At 44.9% G+C, this 27,913-nt stretch overlaps 1 protein-coding gene across 1 annotated transcript; it reads right to left on the bottom strand.

Moving 5' to 3' along the window:
• Positions 1-139: 139 nt before the first annotated feature.
• Positions 140-27,913, bottom strand: LOC311217199 (alpha-2-macroglobulin-like protein 1; the record flags this gene model as incomplete). The annotated part of the gene is made up of 36 exons (XM_084299016.1): positions 140-235; positions 895-936; positions 1,029-1,131; positions 1,343-1,411; positions 1,840-1,930; positions 2,322-2,446; positions 2,943-3,158; positions 3,352-3,560; positions 4,010-4,172; positions 7,505-7,579; positions 7,777-7,933; positions 8,920-9,001; positions 9,191-9,367; positions 9,767-9,850; positions 10,531-10,585; positions 11,097-11,218; positions 11,514-11,640; positions 11,775-12,000; positions 13,957-14,074; positions 14,482-14,629; positions 15,222-15,338; positions 15,778-15,927; positions 18,040-18,185; positions 18,967-19,030; positions 19,436-19,666; positions 20,057-20,224; positions 20,715-20,824; positions 21,230-21,344; positions 22,014-22,128; positions 22,969-23,053; positions 23,697-23,856; positions 24,385-24,402; positions 25,512-25,564; positions 25,915-26,077; positions 27,107-27,290; positions 27,855-27,913. The coding sequence occupies 35 exons, from the start codon at positions 27,911-27,913 to the stop codon at positions 896-898; spliced, it is 4,326 nt and encodes a 1,441-aa protein (XP_084155142.1). The 3' UTR covers positions 140-235; position 895.

Here is a 27,913-nt window from a genome sequence, read left to right as displayed (position 1 = left end):
ATTAAAACAATCAGAATTAATCAGACACCCAAAAGAATTCACCAGGAAATGGCTGTCAGGATGAGCAGCATGGCATGGGCGGGGTTTGGTGCTGAAATCCAACTTGAGATCTGCCCCAGCACCAGTATCCCAAGCCCACTGAGATGTGACTTTGCAGGTGGTGTATGCCCCATCGTACCAAAAGCAATAATGCAGCAGCCATGCTCTTCTAGGGCATCTCCCACTAATGGGACCCCTGGGGGTTGAAACAGTGGATAGTAAGAGAGCATACTGGGTCCTTGGAGAAAAAAAGACAGTACGAAGAGGGAGGAAGCCAGAGAGAAGATAAGATGACTGAAATGATTAATTCTGGGATGCTAACAGCTAGGGAGACCAGACCCTCAATAAGAACTCTCAGGGAAAGTGTTTCTCTGGTTTGATCAGGTATTCTTGTCCTAATTCAGCCTCTCCCCAGGAAGAGGTGGGATATCCACCCATATCCAAATAGTGTAAGCTGGAACTAGTACTATGAATTCTGCTTGGAATTTCTGCTGGAACAGTGAAAACTGTCTGCAAGCACTGTCACTCAGCTGGCAGGCAGACCCATCAACTATACCAAGCCCAGATATCCCCCAGACTTTACAGCAAGATCATGTGTTAACCATTTCATGTGCCACCTACAGAGCAATTTAGCAAAGACAACACAAAAAAATCCAGAAAACAGAGGACAGATGGAGGACCAGGGAAGTCCAGATGTAGTTCTAGATGATGCGAACATGCTGAATCAGAAGTACACAGGGCTCCTCCTCTCAGGCAAAGATAGTGGGGCTGCAGAGAAAAATTCATGAGGCTGCTAGGTCTGTACAGGGGCTAAGGAAGGGAACAGCAAAACATCTTTGTGGGGCTCACACCTACCTCAGACACAGAAAACATTATAATCAGCCATGGCCTGCTCCTCTGCAACAGGACAGGAGAGACCAAAGTTATCCTTGCACAGAGTCAAGCACAAATACCCAGATAGCCCTGGTACCCCATGGTACCATACTCACCTGGATGGTAGTAGTCATAGACCCTGACATGGCCTGGCTTCAGGTTGGTCACCCCAATCTCCCGCTCCAGGTGCAGGACATATGTCTCAGACTTATGGCTCAGCTGAGGGAGAAAGGCAAATGGCAGTTCACTTATGAGCTGTTGTTTTTATTCCTCACCTAAATTTGATCCTAAAGACAGGCAATAACAACTCTGTGGGAGCCAAAGACAGGACTTCAAGATGAATCCTGCTCTGCTACCCCAGTCCTGGATTCTCCACACAGCTTTTCCAGTGTCCTCCACTCCTACAGCTTCTCTAGTAGCACACACTTACCTTGTCCAAGTAGATGGCAACACCTGCTTGGGTTTTTTCAGTTCTTTTCACAGGGTGCCAATGCTCCATCTAAGACAGGAGAGTAGAGGAGGCAATTTAGTTGAGTAATGTGGAAAAGAAGGTGTGAGACATCCTCAAAGGGTTTATCTAAGCTTGACTGAGCACATTCTTGTTCACTCACTTCCAAAATTATTTGGGGCTCTTAGACCTTCAGTCTGATCTCCTTACTGGGTCACCCACCTCCTGCAGAACCCAAGGACAGGAACCTAGGCTATGTGGCTGCTGTATACTGAGTCAATTGGGCTGGAGGAATCACCACGCTCAAGGTACAAGGTAAGAGACTACAGCAAACGTTCATGTTTCTTTACATGGCAGAGTGGTAGGGATGATGAGATTGCTCGAGAGAGAAGCAACAAATTCCTATGCAATCTCCCCTCCCCTTGGGCATGGATGGTCCAGCTGACACTACACCATCATCCTGATTCCAGGCTTCTTACAGGCATCCCAGATCCTGGAGCCAGGACAAATCCAGACAGTAGGGACACCTCCACAATCACCATGCTGGAAATGGCTCTCTTCCCGATGTACCTGAGGGAGAAGATCAAACAGAGCTCACCCAGCTCCTCTTTTCCTCCATCACCATACCCTGTGTGCAGATCCTAAGCCAGGAAGCCCAGCCAGGACTGTGGCCAAGGAAGTTGCTGCTCCCTGTCATGAGGCAGACGACTGCTGCACTGCTGTGAGCACCCCAAATCTGAGGTGACTACTTCCACTCTTACTAGCAAGAACCAAAGACCTTGGAAACATTTCCCCTTCCCCAGACACCTATATCTTTCCTTCCCACCCATTCCATCTGGCATCTGGCCCTTCTGCTGAAACTGCTGGATGCCTCTATTGCAGCCAAGCACCCCTAACCTTTCCAGCAATTTGTGGCTTTTCTTCCTAAGTGTGGCTGTGTCTTCTGTGTCTTTACAATCACCTGACATTGACGTAGAGAGTTACAGAGTGGGTATCATTCCTGGTGCAATTGACTGGCTTGGTTTTCACTTGCAAGAAAAAGGATTTGGAGACTTGTGGGAAGGGTGTGTTGTACCTCAGCACCATCTGCATAAAGAGACAAAAAGACAGAATAAGACATGGATAATAAATTCAGTATCATCTCCATACCTTTTCAGTAACTATTCCAATCCTCAAGGTACGGACCACAGACAGTGACTGGATAAACTATATGCAGTGAGCACATTCATCCCTGTACCAGAAATAAAGGTGACTCGGAATGGAAAACTTCCATGATCGTTCCAACTGGGGCTATTTCTGCTCTCCTGTCTGCTTGAGACCATGCAAAGTCAGGCACACAACAGAGGGACCACTATGCAAGGTTTACATCCTCCAATACCCCAAGAACCACAGAAGCAAAAAAAATTTGGACACGCTGTATCTGTCTCTTATGACACACAGGTTTGTTGCATTGGCAACAAGGTGGAAGTAAGACCCAGCTAATGCACATTTCCTTGCACAGAGCTGCAGCAGACTGTTGTTTTTGACAAGATGGTGAGCAGAAGGTTGACACAGAAGGGGCTGTGGGAAGCGAGCAACCTACCCGGGTAAAGACACAACAGCTGCCATGGGCCTGCACTGAGAACTTTCCTGGGATTTCTGTCAGTGCCACCTCCTGCACCAAAAGTCGGTTCTGGTAGGAGACTTGGAACTTCCTCCCAAAGCCTTTCTGAGACCTCACCCTCACTTCTGCAACCCCCTTTGTGCTGTAGGTCAGTGCTGCATACTTAGCCAAGGCCTGCAGGGCAACCACTGTGTCCTGAAAAAGAAGAAACAATTACATTTACATGCTTGCTCCACAGCTCTGAGGCCCAAAGTCACTAGAACTTGCTGACCTGAGGACCTCTGTATACAAGGACTCCTCTCATCAGTGTTCACAGTGCTTGCAAGTTTGCATAGATTCTGCAAAGCATCTTTCGCAGGCAATATCACCTTCCCCAGCCCCGAGTTACCTGTGTTGAGGCAAATCCTCCATAGGCATTCTGCTGTCTGGTGAGCCAGGCCACAATGCCAGAGGCTGTGGTGAGATCAGCCCTTGTGACGTTTGGCTTGGAGAGCAGGGCCAGGAGGACATAGGCTGTCAGCTCCACATCCACAGACAGTGGTGGTGACCAAGCACTGGGTGTCTCGGATGGGCTTTGACTCCAGTGGATCTGCCCACCTGGGAAAGAAAGGAAGTAGATAATACTGAGAGATGTCAGGGAAGAAATCTTGAGGTCTAGGAGGCACAGTGGCTTGTGTGTGCAAAGACCACTGAGTAAATACCACTTGGTTTGGTCATCACATCACTGGGTGAGCTGCAATATCACGTATGCAAACTTGTGTTTTGCAATACCTGATACTCCGTATTACACAGTGAAGACCCATTTATCAATGTGATAGAAAAAAAAAAATAATAATGAAACAAAACACAAACTAATATGCCAAAAACCTGCATACTGAGTAGCTTCCAAACATCTGATTTCTCCATTGTCCTGTTTGCCAGGTCCACTAGATACCTGATATTAGCTAGCTACTCATGAGCTGGTCCTGAGGGTCAGGGACTAAGAAGAAGTAAGGCAGCTTGTCAGGTTACATGTCCCTTCTCTGGTGATCACCAGGCTCCCATACCTGCTCTGATTGCCTTTTGATCAAGCATGTCGAGAAGCTCTTGTGTGCGTTGCTGGTCCTTAGCCAGGGCAAAGGTGTAGGCTAGCAGGGCCTGTGTGTAAGTGCTGGCAGCTTTGGGGAGGGAAGGAGCGATGCAGCCCAGAGCCTTGCGCACCACCGTACTCTACAGAGAAAAGTTACATTGATATTAGTCTCACACAAACACGAGGTAGGCAAACACAGAGGTACACAAGCAGAAGGATGCACTAGCATACGCTGACATAGAGAGCACCTCGTACACACAACCATGTATCACTGTGCTTGAGCCTGCACTCTTCCCTGTGTATCCCTGCAGTGTCTCTGCCATGTCTTAGTGTCCTGAGACACTAACTTGTGTCTCCAGCCCTTGGTGCAAGGTGCTTGACAGAGACTGCCCCCAAAACTGGTCCTGCAGTTCAGCAGGGCTCTCTCAGGGAAATAAATTCCCTTACTGTTGCAATAACACCAGCACATCTTACTTAGAACACAACAAGAGTAACAACACAATTGCAAATGCTTGTACCCAGCATAGTGACCAATATTACTGTGTTAAATTCAGCTCTTCAGTGCCTTAAGGTCACTCAGACTTCCAGTTTCCCTCACAATATCAGTACTGTCGGCAGGACACAGCAAACCAACCAGTTTCAGCAGCACTGTATTCCAACATTCAGTTACAGTGTTCCAAGCATGAGCCAAAGGCTTGCAGTGGTTGCCTGTTGGCTATTTGTGTATCTACAGCAGTTTGTGGTTTTCCCTCTCCAAGTGGCTTCTTGATGAAGTATGGTAAGGACCACACAAGGGCTACATTTAAGATTAATTCTGACACATGACATGTTCCTCACCTCTTTCCCTTCTATTGTCTGTGTCATTTTGGAGCTCTCTAGGTGGTAGTATTGCTGGATGCAGCCAGTGATTTTCAGAAATTCTCATTGCATCTACTCATAGAGTTATCAAATGTTTCCGGGATACAACTGTTTCTTTTTGGTTGTTCTGGTAAAGCCCAACAGAAGAGCTAAGCTAAGCTCTCACCATATTTCTCATCAATAACTGCAAGTGGCACAGTAATCTTTGTATTCTGTAACTGAATAAAGCTACGTAAGAATTAGAGCAAATCCCTGAATTGTTCAGAGTTCAGAGGTTCCTTTATTATTAACTTTCCTTCTTGTATCTCTCACTTACCCAGATGGTTAAAATGGAGTTAACAGAGCTAGTGTCTGTCCAACTACCAGAATTCAAGTGTCACCTGTGAAGTGGTGATCATTGTCATGCATCTTAATACCTTCTCTATGAACAGTCTAACATATTTTAACCCATCTGTCTCTCATGTCTTCTGGTGAAACTAACACAAGAACTGAGTGTCACTCTACTGCAATCTGTGCTCATCCTGGTGTTGGCAATAGCTGTCCTAAGTGCATACTGTACAGAAGCATTGAACTTCCCCGAGAGCAGTCACATGCCAGCTAAGGAATTTCTTCTCTACAATATGCCATTTGTTTCTCCAGTCAACATAAACAATCTGTTTTGTTCAAAGGGATCTACTTCCAGAACACAGTGGAAGTAGAGGGCTGTTTGACTGGATTTTTTTTGTCATACAGACCATGCTTTAATGTTAATTCATTCATGACAGCATAAACTATCTTCAACATATTCTTCACATTTTAACCCCTAACAATTTGCATGAGCCTTGTAGGTATGCTGGTAAGGGAAAGTAGGATCTGTTCTGAACATCTCAAGTGCATCAGCCCTTGCAGTACGCCCTCAATCTCTTTCTCAGGATTTTCATCTCTAGTGACTGCATTCTTTGTAAAACCATTTATAACCCACTCAAGAACGCTCTTTTCCTGGGCACTATGACAAACTTTCTGTTTCCCACTTCGTCTACTCACAGACCTCCTCAGAATTGCCTTCACTAGGGCTAGGATAACTATTGTGAGACTTGTGTTTTTATCTGTTTGTCATTACTTTTGACTTCTTTCACTATCATGGACATTTTATCTTAAAACAATGGTTTATGCATGGCTGTCCAATAGCTCTCTGTTTACATTCAGATCAGCAAATCTGCTCCAGTGAAGCATTCCTCACTCCACAGACAATCCTTTCTTAGCTAACAGTGCTGTTGTCATCTTCTCTAGAGCCAGAAGAATCACATCACCAGTATCAAAGTGCTAGTCACTCTCTGTGGATTCACTCCAGACAGAGTGGCTTCCACTGTTGATCACACAAATTGATTTGAGGTCCTGTTTGTCTCCATTTATGGATTTTATTCATGGATTTAGAGCACAGTCTGGTTGCTTCTCAGTAACTTTGCTTTCCTTTACAAATAACAGAACTTGCTCTTAAGATATACAATAAACTCTTTTTTTTTTTTTTTTCCTACCAATATGAAAGTGCTTGTCCTTGTGTTTCATTCTGCTACATTTGGCAGAACATGTCAAATAGTTTCATAAAAAGACTTCTCCACAAAAGTCAGCCAAACTCAGACACTCAATGGAATTACCAAAAAACAGAATAATTCAGATTAGGAGGGACTTCAGAAGGTCTCTAACCCACCCTCTTCAAAGCAGAGTTAGCTATGAGATCAGACCAGGTTGCTTAGGGTTTTATCCAGTCAGGACTTCAAAATCTCCAATGATGGAGATGACTAAACCTCTCTAATCAACTTGTTCTAACACTTGAGTGTTCTTACAGTGAAAAAGGTGATCTGAGTACACCTGTTGTCAGAATGAAGCTTAATTTCCATCAGTCTTTTTTTTTTTCTTTTTTCTTTTTTTTTTTTTCCCTAAACCCACAGCTTTCAGATGCAATGAAAAACACCACTCGTTCACTTAATTTACTTATTTCTGGGGAACTCTGTTTTTCCAAGTCTGTAGCAATAGCATTTCTTCATCAAGTTGACAATATTTTTTAACTGCCAGTACCACAAAGTCCAGTATTTAGTTATGAGCCTTAGCACTCGTAAGAGTTCCCCCTTATTATTATTACTTAGCTGCACAATTCCAACTGCCCAACATGTATCTCCCTACAGTACTCCTTTCCAAGACTTCCAATTTCTGGGAAGATAAAGCACATTAAAAATGTCACTATGTGTATTAACGTGGCTGCAGGAGTAGCCATGCCCACATCTCCTCCCTAACAATTCACTGCTAACTATCACACAGTGCAAGGTGCAAGGAGCAACAGTACAGTGTGAGGCTGGTGGAGGGAGCAGGAATCAGCAACCCAAGACTGGAAAATGAGCATAGTATCTAGCCATGAACTCCAATGGTTCCCCTTAGTTTAACCTCACATTTTCCCCTGCCAACAGTGTCCTCCACAAGGGACAGTATAAGCTTTTTCCTGAGAAGTGACGATTTTTTACTTTCTGACCCATTACTTTGTCCACAAGCCTTTCCAAGATGTTCTGTTGCCTGCTTAAAATCACCCCACTAAGTTCTTCAGGATTCAGACATGAGCATAGTAAAGAATCCAGGTATTTACCTCTGGTGTCTCCCCTGCCTCCAAGTATGCAGCTGTGATGTAGGCAGCCAAGGGGACTTCCCCATCCACACCTCCCTGCAAAAAGCATAAATATCCAAAAGCTGGGAAAGGTAATACAAAAAGACCTGAAACTTTACAGAAAATGTCCCACCTATCCCTGTTTTTCTTCCATGCAAGAAAGCAGAACAACACAGAAAAGTGAGCTCAAACAGTTATCAGTACACTTGGCAAGAACTGCTCTGAGTTACCCTTCAAGGTACTCTGGCTCCTACCTTCATGGCTGTGTGAAAAAGCTGGCCCACGTTTCTGAAGCACCCATTAGGAAGCTGGTGGAACTCCAGCCAGTTGAGAGCAGCTTGGATGCTCCTATTGTCCAGGAAAATGTATGGCTTGGCTTGGACAAAGCATTTGACCACAAATGAAGTCAGCCTGGTTGGAGAGAGAACAGAAAAGATGCATGAGAGAAGGAAAAGAGAAACAATAAGAGACTGAGCAAATGAGAACGAAGGAAGAATAAGTCAAAAGAAAGAATCTAACCAGAAACCAACAAAAAGGAATAAAAGTGGGAATTTAAACCTCTGGGTCCCTCCTCACCTATTGTTGTGCTATCCTAATTTGTCAGTCCAGTGTCATCCTGCGTGACCAGCAGGGCGAGGGAGGTGATCATCCCCCTGTACTCAGCTCTGGTGAGGCCGCACCTCGAGTACTGTGTTCAGTTTTGGGCCCCTCGCTACAAGAAGGACATCGAGGTGCTTGAGCGGGTGCAGAGAAGGGCGACGAAGCTGGTGAGGGGCCTGGAGAACAAGTCCTACGAGGAGCGGCTGAGGGAGCTGGGCTTGTTCAGCCTGGAGAAGAGGAGGCTCAGGGGTGACCTTATCGCTCTTTTTAGGTACCTCAAGGGAGGCTGTAGCGAGGTGGGGGTTGGCCTGTTCTCCCATGTGCCTGGTGACAGGACGAGGGGGAATGGGCTTAAGTTGAGCCAGGGGAGTTTTAGGTTAGATGTTAGGAAGAACTTCTTCACTGAAAGGGTTGTGAGGCACTGGAACAGGCTGCCCAGGGAAGTGGTGGAGTCACCATCCCTGGAAGTCTTCAAAAGACGTTTAGATGTAGAGCTTAGGGATATGGTTTAGTGGAGGGCTGTTAGCGTTAGGTTGGAGGTTGGACTCGATGACCTTGAGGTCTCTTCCAACCTAGAAATTCTGTGATTCTGTGATTCATCTCAAGGATAGTTGCATACCAGTGGGATGCCGTAACCCAAAAAAACATTTATTTGGAAAGCTTTGTATCCTTTTTAACACTTTTTAACACTTTGCATCCAACAGGACAAAAAAGGATTCAGTGCTAGAAGCAGAAAGCTGCCCACCTCCAGGCTGTCTGACAGCAGGAGGACACCAGGGAGAGAGCCGAGGGCTTACCAAGTATTACCGTACTCATCCTTGGTACCAAATTCACTGAAAGAACCATCAGGGTGTTGATACTGCAGCTGTATCTGGTACCCTGAGAAGTAGGATAGGATGTTAGGGTTCAAACTAGTATTTTCAATGAGATCACTGAGCAGGTAATGGGAGTGGTATTAATGTTCTGAGTGGTGGAGTACCCTGCAGGTAAGGGGAGTAGGCACCAGGGACTATGACTAGGTTGGACAAAGGAGAAGGCATAGGAGCAAGGTGGGTCTGTTGTACTTGCCCTTGCGCAGGAATCCCGTTGCCCTCTCCTTGATTTCAGGGGTCAGCTGTCCTGTCTTCTCCAGGTACTGCAGCACATAGACAATGGGGGCAAACAGCACCATGTTCTGCTCCCCACAGCCATGGGGCATATGCACCAGGTGGTCCAAGTTCTGCAGTACAGTCCCCATGAGGTCACCTGGAACAGAGTATAAGCACCCTGACCCCCTCCTGGACAGGGGTTTTGGGTATTCGCCTCCTCAAACAGGTGACCAGTTCCTGGTAGTGTACTAGGTAAGATACCCCCAGCACAGCAGTGTGCAGGTAGCTCTGTCCAGTCAGCTTATCAGTTCCACTGTGCTCTGCATACACATTCCCATCCTGCCAGGGGAAACCCATAAAGAGAACAACCTCTCCCTTGCTGAGTGTTTTAGGGCATCTGGAACCAGGAAACTCAGCCATAAACATGGAAGGACCAAGGGAGTTGGAGCCTCAGAAACCTCAGAAAGAGTATAGGGAATTCTCGGTTTGGGCTTTCCTAGGACTGTTCTCAGAGATAAGGAAGTTGGAAAGGTATTATCACAGCTGAATTCCTTACCAGTGACCGAGACTGTAGCTCTGGCTGAACCTTCAACCACATTTAGAGGCAACATCAAGGACACAGACTCCTGTGCTGGACTCCCTGACACCAGAGAGTGTAAGGTACAGGGGGAAGGAGAAAAAAGAAAGAGATTCTGACAAAAATAGCCTTAAAAATCCCCAGAAACTGTTCAAGACAATGCTAACATCCCATTTTATTGTCACAAAAGTTGCGGATCACCTCACAAAACCACGTTCCATTCCACCCTCAACTCTTATCCACAGCGCTTTGTGATTGTGCTATCCCAATAGCCTTCCTTCTCAAGAGAGTGAGAGGATCTTCTTCTACAAACCGTCTGTGGCCAAAGCCACCTACCTGCTTTTCTCTATGTAAGTTACCCCAACTTGTTTCAGATTTCAGTAGCAGGCATGTCTTCTCAATGCACTTAGCACTCTCAAAAGCTGCAAATAGCCCCATAATACACCATAATAGTCAAGACAGGAGCAGAAATCCAAAGTCAAGCCTCATCATGTTCAATAGTGTGGCTATTACTGTAGGTGAAAAAGTCCTCCATATCAATTTCAGGGATGTGGATGCTACTAGCATGAATCCCCCCCTCCCCACCTTTACCCAGGGGAAGCTCCTGAAGGCATCACAATTATAGTGTGCTTCCGTAGCTTGGTCATGTTGACATAGGAAAACATTTCAATAATTGGAAAGACCCAGGAGGTAGCCAGGAAGCAGAGGATGAGCAGGGTGAAAGAAGAAAACAATCTCTCTACCTTTTTTGGGACACAGGATGGAGCTGTGAGCCTTTTCCACTAGCACTCCCTCTGGCTGTTGGAGCATTTGAAAGTAGCAGTAATGAGTACATAGGAGAGAAACAGGATTACAAGTTGATTAGAAATAGATATGAACAGAATTCTGGTTCAGGCTGGAGATCCAGATGTAGTAACATCATTATGACATAAAAATTTTAATTATTGCCAATCATTTTAATTTCAGATAAGAAATCAATAAAGATTTTCAGAATATTTTAACTTCTGAATGTCTGTGAAATGTATACAGTAAGATTCAGCAGACATGTCAGGAGAGAGAACTTGAAAAGGTATAAATATTTAAAGTTTTTTCATGTAGAGGCCTGACCACAAACAGAAAAATGGGGGCTGAGAGGAGACCCACATACCTCCCACATTCATCAGCCCTCAAAACTGGCCCCAGCTCACGCCTTGAGATTCTAATTACAGACCTTGAATAACAAAGGGCAACTCTCAGAATTAATCTGCACCAAATTGGGAATTGCACAAAACCCATTGTAAGATCTAGGTAACAGAAGAGGTTGTCTAACCCGGACAAGAAGGAGTTTGGTGATTGTGTCTTTCTGTCCTTGATTTGGGACAAATGGTATCTCTTTGCCACAGAGCTCTTTGGTGGCCACGGCCTCTGTGTTGATGGTGATGTTCATGGGCCCTGAAAACAAGGTACATTTAGTACAGAAAACATCTTTGAGGAAGCACTTCCTGTTAATATAATAGAATTCACCTGTCGGCAACAACAAAACTGGATTAGAGCCCTATGTGCAAGAGGTTCTGTACCTCCTAGCACAAAACTGTGAGCAATCATGACCTTAGGATGAATGCAAATGAGTACCCTCAGATTTAACAGGGCATATAACCCAACTCCCTCATTTAGCCCTTATAAATCATCCTTAACTTGGTCCCACTCCCTCCCACCTCCACCACCCCAGCTCCCCTGTTCTTCTTACCCAGTTGCTCGGCTGTGACACTCCACTGAAATGTTTTAGCTTCTCCAGCACATAAGCAGCTGCTGTAGACACAGCCTTCACATGGCTTCAGCTGGAAGTGTGTGAACTCCTCCACAGTCACTTGGATCTGAAGGGACAGCAGGGATGATAGATGGTACCAAGACAAATGTCACCTAATTCTTAAAATAAGCTATGGACTTTAGCCATCTCCTACCTACCCATTCCTCACTTTTCTTTCAAAGCTTCTCAGGGCTCACCTACCTTCATGCATTGCTGCAGGTAGTTGAAGACTGTGGCCTTCAAGGTGAAGGTCTCACCTTGGATCACAGAAGATGGCAGTGTGAGCTCCACAAAAAAGGGCTTGAAAACAAGCAGACTGGAGGTTGGAGCAAGTCCAAAGCCATTACGTCCTGTGCAGAACATCCCTGCTTTCCATTCTGTGATGGTGCCAGGCGCAGTGACAGTGACACTCTTGTTCCCACTGGGACTGAAGAGAAGTAGACAGCAATGAGAGCACTTAACCGAATCTTGTTGTATGCAGCACCAGATGTCCTCATCTGTGCCCTTCTCCCCACTGCACCCCATCTTCTAACCCCCTCCACCTAACTCCTAACCTCTACTGAATTTACGTCTGTTGGAGCATAGGCAAAGCACCCAAGGACATATCATTAAGCTGAGCTACACATGCCAATACACACCATCTATGAGCAGCTGAGGGAAGAGGTATTCACAGAATCTATTTCAGGTGTCTGATTTTGGCAGCTTAGTCCCCCATACAGGTCCCTGTGAGAGGTAAGCTCCCCTCAGCATTACACCCTTTGACCCTCATTGATCTAGCTTCACAATGTCTTCTCCTCTGGCCTCTGTGTGTTTCACTGCCTTGCTATTCCTTTCCGTCCATCAGCACACTCTCCCTGCAGGCCAATATAAAGTCTGCAAATTTTCAGACTAGCCTGGAAGAGCTTACTTACTACAGGCACTTGCTATTTCTGACTGGAATAGTGCCTTTCTTTCACTCTTTCTGTATTTCACATTGACAGTCAGATGGTCTTACCTAGATAAATTAGGGACCCCTGCCTCAGATATTTGTATCAACAGAAAACTTTTGAAAATAATTTATATAGCTGAAGGATGCTATCATCATATTTGTCACTTTTCTCACATAGCACTTGCCCTTTGCACATGTGAAAATGCTTTACAGCTGTCAGCAGTTTTATTCCTCTAGGCCTAGGAACAGAGAACCAGGCACCAAAAGAGCAGCAGGACTGGCCAAGACCATCGGAATTTAGCCAAAGAGACAGGTCCAGCCATTCACCTTTCTGTGAAACACATTGACAGCTTGAACTCTAACATGAAGACAGGGCAGAGACTTGGCCTATGCCCATGCCACAATTTCTGAGAACATCAGACTATTCTACAGCTGCTACCACAGCAGACAAAAACAACCCTCATTAAAACTAATCAACATTATTTGACTCCAACAATTGGAAACATTTGCTTTCCCCTAAAGAATACACTTTTGCCAGGCACATACAATATGAAACACCTTTGGTTGTTCACATCAGGCTGGCAGGCAAATCACATAGGAGATACCCACTGATAGCGGGTGAAGAGATGGATGTAACTGGAAACAGAGGGCAGGTGGGAGAGGGCAGATCTGGGAGGATCTGGCCTAAGCAGGTGCCAGTCTCCAGACACCAGACAAGAAATTCTTAAAGCCAGGGATGGAAAATCTCCAAAAGCTCATCCTGCCCCTCTCCTGAAGCTCAGTGTAAAATGGCTTCCCACACCACCAGCACTCTGCTCCCTCTCCTGGGGCATACACTGCACACCCTTCCTGGTTGGAAAATACCAATTTGCTTCATGGTCCATGGGGAGTCCTGGAGGAATAGGGAGCGTCAGGGAGGGAGAGCAACATTGATGCTGAGTAGGAACTCCTTCTCCAGAGTACCTGGAGAAGTACCTGGGAGTTCATGCAGTGTTTGCCCTTTCATCCCCCCATCTTACACTCACTCCAGACCCAAGTAACTTGTCTTCCTCACTTGTGCTGACGAGGCTCCCTGAACACTCACTGAACCGTCAGCCTTTCTCACAGGACATAATTCCCAGCCTTGTGAAGGTCTTCTGTGAAGCTCAGCTTCTCCTGCACCCCAAGATACAACCCGTGAGCCCACTTTGGGAACTGCTGACTCACAAGACTACCACAAGAGTGCAGGCTGCTTAGCCAAACCACACCTGCTTTCTTATATACTCATGCCAGCCATCTCCTATGGATGGATGGTCATCTACGACAGGAAAACACACTTGATGCAGACATCAGCTTCAATGTGACACAGCCTAGTGTCTTCCTTGGTAGCTCATGATCTAAAGTGGGTTGCATCTGCTGCCATTCCAGGTCAGACTAGACCACCCAGACTAGGCCCCCACTGCTCAGTTTACTCACCCCACAGAATACAAATCCCATATCCAGGTTTTTGTGAAATGTTTGTGCACTTTCTCTTCAGCTGGAGAAACAGGTGAAAACATGGTGGGCTGATGGGTAGATGTCAACAGATGCCCTGCTGGAAATAACAAATGCAGTGTTACTACAGGTCCTCAGCACCTTAGAACAAAGGGGCTCCATCCCAGCTCGGGCTGCAGGTCAGACAGTCAGCTCATGGGAAGCACTGCATTAATCTTGCATATTTGAAATGATTGAGCTGCTTTGGGCCTTACTGGTGTTAGAAGGAAGGGCGACTACTCCCTCATGTCAGAGGTAAGACCTGGGATCCAGACAGCTCACTAACATTTCCGAGCCAGAAGTTCTGAGTCCCACACAGTATCACGCTAGCACAACAGGTTTAGAGCCAGGGAATGGTCTTTTCTCCATTTGCAACTACAGCAAGTACTGCCTCTTAGCTCAAACCCGGGAATGCTTTCACCAGAAAGACTGAGCATCTCATGTAAGAAGAAGCTGGCAAGTGCTTACTGTTAGGTGCTTTATGAGGCTGAGCAAACATCAACATGGGCCTGGAAGTGATCACGTCTGTTTCCTGCAGCATAGTTGTTGACTGAGTAGTTAGACACAGTCTTGGTTTCCTGATATTGGTGTTGGACATAATTTTCAACCCCACTTCCTGTAGGAAAAAAGGAAAAAAGAATGAGGCACCATATACTTTTCTTACCCTCTCTGTCCTTCATCCTGTGCTTTATTGTCCCTTTATGTAGTGGGGACTCAGCTGTCCTTTGGCTTGGTAAACTGTTCTCTTGCTTCAGTTTAGGAGAGAATTATTCAGATCCTCAGCAAGGGGCAAACCTATGTTAATCCATCTGGTCTGAGTCAAACAAGTTTCTTCCTTTTCAAACATGTGGTCATATAAGCATTATGTCTTCTCAGCCTGCAGAGGGCAATTCCTACTAGATTAATTTTGGGCAGCCCAAATTGCTTGTGATATAGAGATTAAATATAACATGCAGAATCCAATTAAAGTAATCAATGATACTTGGCATCCTGAAAAACACAACTGAAATGCAGTAACCACACAATAATTTCTCCTTGGTCAACAATTTCAAGTCACTTATTCAAAGAACAAGTGAATTATCAGGACCTATACCAAATCTGTTCCCTATACTATCTTTGATGACATTCCTAGGGTCTTGGTAAAGTCAGGGGGCCACAATTCCCTCAATTCATGAATTATACCAAGCCACAAAATCAACCATTTTTACCTTGAATGCTGTAAACACATCAGGCTCATCAGAATTCAGGAACCCGCATGAATGATCATCTTCAGACACTTGGCGAGGATACCCGGAGTTATAAACAGATGGGAAGAGCCCATAGATCTGGGGGAAAAAAAATTAAAAAAATCAGTGCAAATAATACCTGGCATTCACTTTGTGTAGCATATCCAAGGCCTGTTTGAATTGCTCCTGGCTATCACGCACGAATGCATGCCAGAAAGCACAGGCTCACTGTTACTCTTCACTGGCTTTTTTTTGACAGAGCCAGCACAACCTGCTGAACTGAACATGAGACAGAACAACAGAACCTGGGTCTGGATTTACTACAGGTGCACTGAGTGGCATTCAACCTCTTTAAGAGATGCCTCCTAATGCTTGCCTGTGCCACACTGAGAGTGCTCTTGATCCTTCTAGTCAGTGCTTTTAGTTCCTTGAGAGAGAAGCTCTTAACAGATGCAACAGCTTGTATTCCTCTCTCTCTCTCCCTCCCTCTTCATATCAGTACAAAGGAAGGGGAAGAAGTCAGAGCAGACTTACTCACCATGGAGCTGCTGAGTTCTTTTTCTGGCTTCAGCAAAAAGGCACTCTGATCCACAGCCCAGACAGCACATGTGGACCCAGGAGCTGCCAGCAGGTTCAAACCAACCTCTGAATCAGGAAGAGTCTGGGACGTTGAGAAGCCCAGCTCCACCTGGATGAGAAGAACAAATAAATGCAGGCAAAATATATATGGCATTGCTGGTGTTGGCCACCCTACCACTTCCTGTGCAGGAAAGGGCCCTACATGAAGAGAATTTCCAAGGACACAACTTGAACTGGAAACCAAGGGATCTCATAGGGACTCTCAGAACTCCTGGTGTTTAAGAAAACACCACATTGTGATTCTAAGAGGAAAGATGACAGGTCACATGAACGACAGAGGGGAAACCATCTTATCCACCATCACTGTGTGCAGGTAACAGTATTGGAGATATTACAGTGTTAGAACACAGCACACTCTTTATCCAGCAAGCCAGCCAGTCATGATCACACACCTCACACAGCTTGCTTTCTGCTCCTTTTGAAGCTCTCTATAAAGAACAAGCCTGGTCTTTATCTCCAGGCTCTTTGTGAGGTTGGTCTCAGTTTCCTGAAGCATTTCCCTTTCTTGCTTGAATCTGACTGTTCATGGCAGATGTGCAGCTGTGGAGCAGGAGCAATACTAGGTCTCAGACATTAGTCTTTGGAGTGCTCAGAAAGCAGATGTCCATGAATGTCACAATGATTACAGAAGTTCAGCCCTTTCTAAATGGCTAGTAAAATCCACTTCTTCCATCATCTGTCTTACTAATATAATGTACCAACAAGATTAAGTGCCTGCTGCAATAGCAGACCAGCCCTGAGCCCTTCTGGGAGTCACACAAATAACCATGCTGGACTTTGATCCTACCGGATGCACTTGCTATACAAGCTTATGGAGATAAACACAGATATTCTCTGCCTTTCCCAAATACAGCAGCACAGAATCACAAAATGGTTAAGGTTGAAAGGAATCTGTGGTTGTCATTGGGTCCAACCTCCCTGCTCAAACAGGGGCACTTAGAGCAGGTTGCCCAGGACCATGTCCAGGTCACTTCTAAAGATCTCCAAGGAGGGAGACTCCACCACCTCTTTGGGAAACCTGTGCCAGTGCCTTATCACCCACACAGTATGGAAGTGCTTCCTGATGTTTAGATGGAAGTTGTCTTCCAGTTTGTGCCCACTGCCTCTTTTCCTAGCACTAGGCACCACTGTGAAAGCATGGCTGCATCTTCTTTTCACCCTCCCTTCAGTTATTTATACACATGGATAAGATCCCCCTCTCAGCTCCTCTTCTCTAGACTGAACAGTCCCAGCTCCTTCTGCCTCTCCTTGTCAGTGTTTCCACTGACAAGAGATTCTTGTCGGCCCACATCTCCAACCAGTCCAGGTCCTACTGGATGGCTGTGCTATTGAATCAGCCACTCCCTCCAGTTTCTTTTTTTCATGAATTTACTCTATCCCATTGTCCAGATCACTAATGTAGATGTTAAACAATGCTGGACCCAGTACTGATCTCTGGGGTACTCCGCTTGTTACTGGCCTCCAGCTAGACTTTGCACCACTGACCACTACCCTCTGTTTTTGTCCATTCAGCCTTTTTTCAATCCATCTCACTGTCTACTCATCTAGCCCATACTTGGCACAGCTTCCCTATGAGGATCTTACATTGGACAACATCAAAGGCCTTAACGAAGTCCAGGAAGACAACAAGCACTGCTCCCCTCTCATCCATCAGACTAGTGATTTCATTACAGAAGCTGATCAGGTTGGTCAGACATGATTTCCTTGTGAATCCACACCACCTATTCCTGATGATTTTCTTCTCTTTCATGTGCCTAGAAATGGTTTCCAGGATTAGCTGTTCTATCCCCTTCCAAAGGATCAAGATTTGGTCCTTTGGTTGACGAGTGTGTAGTTCCTCCTTCTTGACCTTCCTGAAGATGGGAGTGACATTTGCTTTCCTTCAGTCTTTGGGCATTTCTCCCAGTTGCCACAATTGAGCAAAGATTATATACAGAGGCATCACAATTACCCTCAGCTCCCTCAGCACTCATGGGTGCACCCCACAGCAGCACATACCTGATGAATTCATTACAACACCCTTCACTATTCACATGACATGGCACCCCACACAGTGCCAGCCACACACAGCACACGTATTATGTACTACACAGTCTCTTCTTTGGTTGCAGCAGACACACACTCTCGCACACTTAGTCATGGCCTCTGACATGAATCCTACCTTATTTCTGAAACACATGGAGACACTGAAGGTGGCAGAATCAGCAATGATTTTTCCATTAGGGAAGATAACATAAACAATAAGTGTTGGAGCTGGAGCATAGACTGAGCTGAAGGTAACAGGGATGGAGAAGAAGCCTTTCAGCACTAGATGGGGGAGAGAGGAAACGAGAAAAAAGTAAATTTGGTAATGGAAATGGACTCAACTTTTGCCCTTCTGCATGTGTCTAATTCCTTTCCTCAGCTCTTTCAGGACTGTGGAGATTTTGAAGACCACTGAAACAATCAGCACATCTCTGGACCTGGTATTCAAGACCTGAAGAAGACTCTTCCTGGTTCTGTTCATTGCCTCAAGGAGATGAAACATTTCCTTTAAGTTCAAATTTATCTCCACAAGGACTAAGTCTCAGACATATTTCAAAGCCTCCCATCACCAAGCATCTCCCATCCTATCACCAAAAAAAGAGGTCACATTTGTCTCAAAGCACCTATAATTTAAGTTATATTAGGTTAAAGAAAAAAAAAGACAACAGTGAGTCAACAGTCAACACCCATCAAAATTATAAGTTCTGTCATTCTAACTACTCAAAGGTTATTTGTAGACACAATTACAAATCAAAGCAGAATAGTTTTGATAGAGGGCAAAGTTATACTTTCATGTCCTTGGCATGGGCAGCAAAAGGAGAATTTTTTAGAAAATGAAGGCAACAAATGAGCCCGTGGGCTAGGAAATACTGACCACTGTTCTCTTGGTACCAAGCAAGAGGGAAAAAAGACGTGAAAGATAGAAATGCAAGTTGTTCTGACATGACAGAAGAAGGGTGAGCCAGCTCTAAACTGCAAAGAGGTTTATACCACACATCCAATAAAGGGATGCCACACAGAACACTGAATGCTTGCTTAACATGAAACCAGGCAGTGTACTTACTTCTTGGCAGCCCAACCCAAACAGTCTTCTGGCCTGCATGGACTATCCCTCTTTTCCCCGTGAACTAGGAAAGAATTCAGAAAGGGAAGGGAATGCCAGTCACATAGTCTTTGAGACCACTATGCAAACCAGTGTATGCCTGAAACTGGAGATTAAATGGGGAGTGTGAGGAGGATAGGAGCTTTACACATGCTCAGGTAACAGGGAAAGTTCAGAGAACTTGGTGGGGGGACAGATAAGGTCAATACTTGACCTCAACCTGTGCAGAGCCCAAAAGAAAGGTGCTGCTTTTCATGCCACTACTGCAGTCCTGGAATCAAAACCAGGATGCTAGCCCCATGATGGCTAGATGAGCTACCTGTCCTGGGCCGAGTCCAAGCTATCAAGTATCAGGCTTGGGTGCTTCCTGTGGAGGATGCTGATTTTGTGTTTTGAGCCACCACCTATTAGCACTTCCCCAGAAACTCACGAAGTAGGAGAAAATGACACGCTTGGGCCCATGTTCCAGGTCTTCCTGATAGATTCTGAAGTCCACCTGGATAGCCTGCTTTTTACCACAGGGCATCGTTTCTGGCACACGGACAATAGTGAGAAAACTCTTGCTGGTGCTGTAGAATGGACGTATGAAATGAAAGGCTTTCTGGTAACTCAAATCAACTGTCCCAGGCTCTCTATCCAAATCTTGATGCAGTACACTTGCCTGGTAAGAAAAAACAAACAAACAAACAACAGGTTATTTCTTTAGTTAAGCAAGCCAACTGCAATTTACTCCAGCTGTGGCTTAATAGGAACCTCAGGACAGGTCTGAACAACACCATCACACAAGTCTCTGTGTGAACAGCCCATGAGGAAAGCAGCTGGTATCCAGAGAATAAGCTCTAAAGGGACACCAAGAGCCAGAACATGCGGAGGTGTTTCAGGTTGGAATTCCAGTCCCTCAAGAGGGAACAAGGAAGATGTCTGTGGGGCAGTAAATAGCACTGAGAAGCATGCTTACCCCTCACCTTCACAACCGATATGAACACAGAGAGATGTGAACACAGACAGTTGTAAGAACAAAGGTCTGTGAGACAGACGTTTGTTTACTTACCTCCAGGGAGGCTGAGGTGCTGTTCCAAGCAGTTGTATTCAGGCTAAATGAAACTTCCCCAGCATCCCCAGTGAGGTACTTATGCTGAAACTTCTGCTCACCACTGCTTACTACGAGGAGAACTTTTTTGTGCTTCAGTGTCTTGCCTTTGTAGTTGATGACTCTAATCTGAGAATACCATGGCAAGTGACAGAAACGTAGAAGACTGTCAGTGGACAGAGTCTCCTCTTCTCCAAGTCACTAGCAGCATTTCCAAAGCCAGCAAGGTCACCCTTCCAGTCCCTAACAATTTTACCAACACTGCTACTGATAGCCTCCTATTATCCCATGCACTAACCTGTTGATTCATATTTAAGCATGATGAAATCCCCATACTCTCCAACCCTTCACAGCAGAAGGCCTTCTGGCTGCTGAAGTTCCAAATGCTTGGGTGCCCCCACCCCCATTCCCACTCCTAGATCCCCATAGCTGCTACTACTCAGGGTTTATTGACAATGACCATTGTCATTATCAATGACAAATGATAGTCTTGGGTGTTTTTTTCACTTTTGACAATTCAGAAGTTTTGTCTCTGGGAGTCCTTCATGCCCTCCCAAGCCCTTGCTAGAGGTGGGGCAGAAAAAGATGTTACTCTCCAAAGGACCATAATGGGAATTACCTTCCCCCTGTACATCTCTCCAGCGTGGTAGTAAGAATTCACATCATCAAACAAGGCCATTCCGCCAATCTTGGAAATGAGTAATTTGTGGGATGCATTGACCTGTATCTCTGAATAAGAGCAGTAAGACAGAAACATAAGGGAGGGAGCAAGGAAACCAAGCACTTCTCAGCAATTTGCCTGTAGAGTGACCCACTGGTAATACTGATGTACATGCACACATACATTTCGTATCAGAGAGATGACTCGCCCAAGGGCTCCAAGTATCTAGTCTCCCTCCCACTTGCTTCGAGCCCTTAGAAAGGTCCCTAAGCTTCACTCCATGAGATTAGACCATGGACAGTCTGAGTGTGTCATGCCTTCAGGAATCTGTGGCTTTGCCTGCATTTGTGAGGTTAGATGGCAAGCCCCAGTGGGCTCAAAAAGCTCAGAGCCCTTCTTAGACTGAAAGCCTCTTGTGTTCTTGGTAAGACTTCAAATGCCTCTTCGTAGATAGCAGAGATATTTCCAGTTACCTGTGCCATCTTCCACCAGTGAGGCCTCTGCAACTATGCTGTCCTGATAGTATCGGAAGTCTCGGCTGAAGGAGGATAGGGTCACGTTTGTGAAGAAGCAACCTGTCTTGTCTGTCTGAAATCATGAAGAGAGGAAACAACATCTGATTATGACAATTATGTCAGAAATTATCCAAATGGGGCAGTAGCAGCAGTGCAAAATCCCTGCTCACAGATGACTATCTAAGAAGCAATCTCACTCAGAGAGTGCTGCCATGTTCACAGCCTCTGCCATCCATCCCCACTAGGTCACAATGTGACACAGCCAGATGCCAGCACCAGAGAGACATGAGGAGGTGGAGGGAAGCTGTCTTCATCCTCTGTGAGTTCTTCCTGTAGTACCCTTTTAGCCTGTTTTTTTGTTTTGTTTTGGTTTGGTTTGTTTTTTTGTTTTGGGTTTTGTTTTTTTTTGGTGCGGTTTCACAATCGCTTTTATTTATCTCCCTGAGTGAAAAGAACCTTTAGATGTTATTACATGTTAAATTAAATAAGGCCCCATTCAATAAGAAAACAAGGCAGTGTACGGATAGCAGTCAAGAATGTATAGCAGGCACATGTTACACACAGAGTCATAGTCAGCAGACACAGTTACTAGGAGGCAGCACTAGCAGACCCTTGGCCAAGTAGCCAAAACCAAGGGGCGCCATCACTACTGTTTCAGCTAAGGGCTCCAGCAGCCTTGCCTTATCCTAGGGTTGGCCATAATTTTCACTGCATGGGTTTCAGTTCCTGCTAAGCATCTCACCTGGCCGTGGAATTCCTGACACAGATCAGGTTTCGAAGCACTGGGTAAGAACACTGCTATCTTCTGGCAAAGCTGCACGTGAACCATTCCCTGGACACCCTTCCCATAGGTGTATCTGTTTGGGGGAGCAGGGAAAGGAAGAGAGATTCACACACAGTGGGAGAACACAGGAATTTCCAGAGAAACTTATTCATGGCTATTCACAATATAGCACAAAGGTGGCAGCTGTACAACAGGCCCAGGAGCCCTGATCCACTCAACAAGACCAAGCTAGGACACTGCAATGATGGGAGATCAAGAGCTCTGTGACAAAATTAGTGTCATACTACGCTATTCTTGGAAACTGAAATGTTTTAGGTGCTGACCCAACACAGAGTTCTGCGCTTTCCTTTATAACCTTACCTGTGATAACCCTGGGAAATGCTGAAGGCATGCATCCTCCGATGAGCACAAGCATGAGTGACTCAAATAAAATGCCTTTACATTATGCTGTTAACCCTACTGTTGTCCTTGGACTGTACCTAAGGCAATTTCTTTTTGAATCTCTGGGGATTCTGCCAGCCTGTTACCTGGAAAAGCTTCCCTTCTTTTTCCATGAGTTTGTTCTGTAGGGAGGTGAACACTAAACACCTTCCATGCTCTGCACCTCAAATGGCTAGTTATCAAGTGTAAGCCATTTCCCCATATTTTGTGTGTAGACATTTGTGGACTGTTTTCAGAAAAGGGCACTAGATTACAAGGGTAATTTTAGGATTTTTTTTTTTTTTGTATGGAATGTTTATGAAATGTAGGAATATTTTGTTTTGTTTGTGCAAACAACTGCCATAGAAGGTTCTGGCCTCCTGTAACAGACATAGTAAATTTCCTTTGAACTTCTCATGAGTACCTAACCATCCTGTACTTATCTCATGCCGGAAGTTAACATAGAGTCCACCTTTTCAAGCAAAATCCTTACCTGCCACATACCCGGAGTGGGAAGGTTTCATCTAGTGCATAAATCTTAATTGGTGCCTCAAAGATCACTTCAAATCTTGGCAGCACTGGAAGGAAAAAAAAAAAAAAGAAAAACAAACAAACAAACAAAACAAAAAAAAAAAAAACAGAGAACTGTAGGAAACACTGGCCAAGGACAGCCTTTCCAGAGAATCAACATAAAAATGGACTGCATTGGAATAAGAGCCAAGAAATTGAGAAGGAAACTGGTGGGAAAGAGAAATGGAAGATTTCCATTACTTCTTTAACAAATTTGCATGTAGCCCCTCATTGACTGATCTTTTCTAAACTAAAATCCAAACATGTCCATATCCCTCCACATCAGATCCACATCAGATAGCTATTTATCTCAGCACAGTTAATTAAGGAATAAAATAGAAATGGGATGGCACTGAATTTCACACACTCCTGAAAGCCCATCCCAATGACCTTGTTTTGTCTCACACAGAGATCTACAGTGATCAGCAGTGTCACAGGTCTAGGGCCATGCACAACATCGCTCCCACACACCAGCCCAAGGTCCCAAAGTGTTCTTTCTGCTGAGCCTCGGCTCAGACTCTTTTCTATAACAGATGCTATTACTTTTCCCATTTTCTCCCAGAATGGTTATCATGGAACAAACACCCATCTTTCTGGACCAAAGAGAAAAGTTATCTCTGCAGCTCAAACATATTCCCCACAGGCTCATACCATAATCCTCAACAGAGAAGCTGTCGTATGCTTCCCCACTGGTTACATTGATGACATAAGTCCCAAGCAGTGGCTCATCACTTAGCTGGAAAGACAGATCTGCAATGCCATCTTGGGGCACCACATTCAGCCACTGCTCTATCCGGTTGTTGTTAGGGTCCTAAATCCACAAAAGAGAAAGAAGCAATTGTTCCAGCATCTCAGTGATCCACACCCCACAGAAACCCAGTTTCAGGATTTTTGTGCTAGCTGGAAGACAGCTAAGAAAGAAGGTTTGGAATAGTTCAAAATAATTCAAACGGAAATTTCAAAAAACGTTCAAAAAAATTCAAAAGAAAAAAAAATCAAAAAATTCAAAAGAAATTTTGAAAACAATGTAATGCTACATTTTTCTCTTGGCATTCTGATCTTAAAGAAAGATCCTTTACAGGATGGTCCAAATGGTCTGAATTGTTCTGTCCATACTCCTGTATGTCAGGATCAACTCAGATACTGAAGTAATTGAGAGCATAATATCAAGTACATAAAAGAGGCACAGAGGCTGTATGTAGTAAGTTCAATTAAGTAATCTTGAAGTCCTACCATTCTACTCACAGATCCATAAAATCTACCAGGAACTGAATATGAATAGCCCAATGAATCGGCTGCCATCAACATTACTGTAATACTAGATTTCAGCATCACTCACCTGAAGAAACAGGGAAATCTGGGAGGGAAAGAAAGGTAAAAACATTAAAAGAGAGAAACACATGCTGGTAACACACACAAGGTACTTGAGATGCAAAGCCTTCTGTGAAGGGTGTGGGACTAGTGACTTGGAAATTTAGAGCACTGATAAGCAATATAAATTGTACAAATGTCACCAAAAAGGAGAAATACATTGTGGGTCCATTATGGGAAGGTCTGGAAAAAGGAAAAAGAAAAGCCATTTTGAAGGTCACCCAGCACTTGCTAATGACTTCCTGACAGAGTCCTCCATCAGGAAAACTCGCTACTAAAACTGATGTAGCTCTGGCTCAGCTGCAGAGTCTCAGAGGATTTACAGAGTTACACAGTCCTGTAGTTTGGAAGGAAGCTCTGGAGGTCATCTGAAAGCACATCTTATTAGAGCAGATTGCTCAGAGCCTTCTCCAGTTGAGTTCTGAACATCTGCAAGGAAGAAAATTCCTTCTCTGGGCACCTATTCAATATCTGTTAATCTTCACAATGAAAAAGCTTTTTCCTAATGTCTTATCAGAATTTCTTATATTCCAAGTTGTAAGAGCCAGCCTAAGAGCACCCCTCCACTCCACAGCCCCAGGAAAACCTTAATAGCAAACTACTCACATGGCACTAGCACCTCACACATCAATATCACAGAATCACAGAATCACAGAATTTTCTAGGTTGGAAGAGACCTCAAGATCATCGAGTCCAACCTCTGACCTAACGCTAACAGTCCCCACTAAACCATTTCCCTAAGCTCTACATCTAAACGTCTTTTGAAGACTTCCAGGGATGGTGACTCCACCACTTCCCTGGGCAGCCTGTTCCAGTGCCTCACAACCCTTTCAGTGAAGAAGATGAGCCATTCTTGTGCTTGTAGAGCTATTTTACCAAGATGAGCAAGAAACACATACATCTTTGTCATCTTCCTGAGTTACCTGAGTTTACTTGAGTTACCGTTCTCCTCTAGACCTTCACTAGGCCTGGCCCAGGGATGAATGCAGGGGACAAGGAGAAATCGGAGCTTTGGCAGATAAGCAGGGGAAAAAAGAAGTGGGATTCACACATGGAAAAGGGCAGCCTCTTCCATGGCCCTCAGGACTGGCTTACCGAATCATTAAGTGCAATGAAGTCCTCATCCAGAGTCACGATACGAAATTTCACTGAAGGCAAGGAAACCAGGAAATATATTTATTACATTTCAGTCCTTCCCTGAAGACCCCTGCTTCTTTTGTATCCCCAGGTCCTGTTTCCATTCTACATATGTGTGTGGTAACATCTGACATGGGTATTCCCCTATGTAGGATATCATGGATAAAGAGCTACTGCCTCCTGCAACTTTACAGTCACCACAGTCTGCACATCACAGCCACTCCAAACATAATTTCAACATGAGTTATATCAAAGCCTTCTGCTAGGGTTTTCCATGAATCTCAGGCAATTGTAGTCTTCTCATATGATGTTACAAGCAGAGAGCCCAGGCTCCACGCTTGCTCCCATCTGCAGCTCTTACCTGTTTGACCTGGTTTATAGGTGGGCTTGTCTGTTTGGATGAAGGCGCCACTGCTGGCCTTTCTGATCAGGACCTTTTTCTTATCCTCAATACTGACTCCTTGGCCTGTGATAAGCAGCTTGACAGTGGCAATCTCCTCTGTGCCATCAGCTGGAGGTGCAACCTGTACAGAAAAGAGAGAAGAGCATGCAGCTCCCAAGTGATATTACCTCTGGGGGCCCTGAGCAGGAATTGAGAGTAAGGTGGAAATGGAAAAAATAACCAGTTCTTCTTCACCTGTCACACGTAATGCCTTTCAACATCTGGACTCAGATCACATCCAGAATGCACTCGGTGCACTCACTACACTACAGCAAGAGGCCCTGCATACCATGGAATCCATCCTTTTTCCTGCTGTCTAAGGAACTTTTGGGACAAGAAAGTGACAGTTAGGTAGATGAGAAAATGCCAGAAAGGTGGGATATAGAAGCACAGAATTGAAGCAGAGAAATTGAGCTGTTTGACATAGCCTCAGATGCTAGGCCTTCAAAACTATGCAGCATATGTAAGTAAGAAAGCCATATTACAAGGACAGAGCAAACCACAGGGTCTTCCTGATTCCTGCAGCCAAAGATCCCAGCAGCCTCAGCAAAGAATATACTGCATAATAAAAGGGTTACTGCTGAGGCATGCCTACCTTATCGTAAATCTTAGTTAAATTCTCACTAACAACGAATCAGCTCTAAGATGCTGTTTACAAATAACAAGTGCATCCATTTCCAGTTCAGTACATCCCAAGAGTTGAGCTGCTGCCTGGCTGCAGGTCCTACAGAAACTGTAGTCTATCACATGCAAACCACCATTTCCCTAGGCTTTAGCTATGGAACTGCACAAGTCCTTCAGAGACAAGAAAAGCTGCTCTATCTGATCTGGAATGGAGGACAAGGAAACAGGTAGGTCCTTACTATATACTCAGATGGGTAGTAGTTTTTAACAAATGTAACTTCAAATTAAAAGTCAGATTCAGAAGAGTAATTCAGTGCCGAGCAAGGGATACTGTGCTGAGCTACACAACCACAAGGACCATCCACTCTCCTTCCTAGCAGACTCACCCCAAGGCAAAGTAGAGCCTGTCCATGTCAGCCCTGGCTAGGGAGCAGCTACAAGGGTTTTACAGCTCCTGAAGAGATGCAGTTTGCCTAGAGTGGCTCACCCAGAACTTAGCGCACATGAAAGTCTTCTCCTTCTGGATGGTTTCTTGCACTAAGAGATTGTGTCCTTCAGAGCGCTCCAGGACCAGTTTCACTTGAAGCTTTGCTTCGTAACAGGTGATATGGAGGCAAGCCATTTGGGTGGATGGGTAGCGGAGAGCTGCAGGGATCGCCACCAGGTAATGTCTGGGACAGGAGAAAGAAGACATCAAAGGTTGCACCAAGTTGAGGGCTCATAGACACAAAAGAGCTTTCCTGCAGCAGCCCACTACTGCAGAATTCCTCAGCAAGGTGACATTACTGTAGTCAACAGTCCAAAGCAACAATGCAGTGATTGCTTTACAGCCTACTTACGAAGTAGTTTCTGCTTGATTTAGCTTAAGTACAGACTTATAACTTATTTCAACCCCTTTACTGCATACATCTCCTCAACTTCCCAAAACTGTCCTTCACAGTCTTCAGGAAGAGGTGGCCTCATAGCAGTACAGTCTAGGCACAAGTGATTTGATCCAGTTAGACAACAACAGAAGTAAACATACCTAGGCATAAGGTCTGCCCTGGAAGACTCCCAAAGAGAAGATTTGTATTTTAACTTACAGGACATAAGAGGTAACATAAACAATTCAGCTGCTCTTTGGGGTGATCTGATAAGAGCAGGAAGAAGGACAGCTGATGGCCTGGAATATGGTCAATCTACCTAGACTGATGCTTTTGTGAAAGAGACTGAAACAGAAATTCAGCATCACTCACAGATGGTGAAGAGCAGCAGCAGCATGGAACAGAAGGCTCAGGAGGATGGCTATCCTCAT

Source organism: Netta rufina (genome assembly GCF_964035555.1).
Source record: "Netta rufina genome assembly, chromosome: 1".
NCBI classification, from domain to species: Eukaryota; Metazoa; Chordata; class Aves; order Anseriformes; family Anatidae; genus Netta; species Netta rufina.
This window is presented reverse-complemented; position numbering and strand designations above follow the sequence as displayed.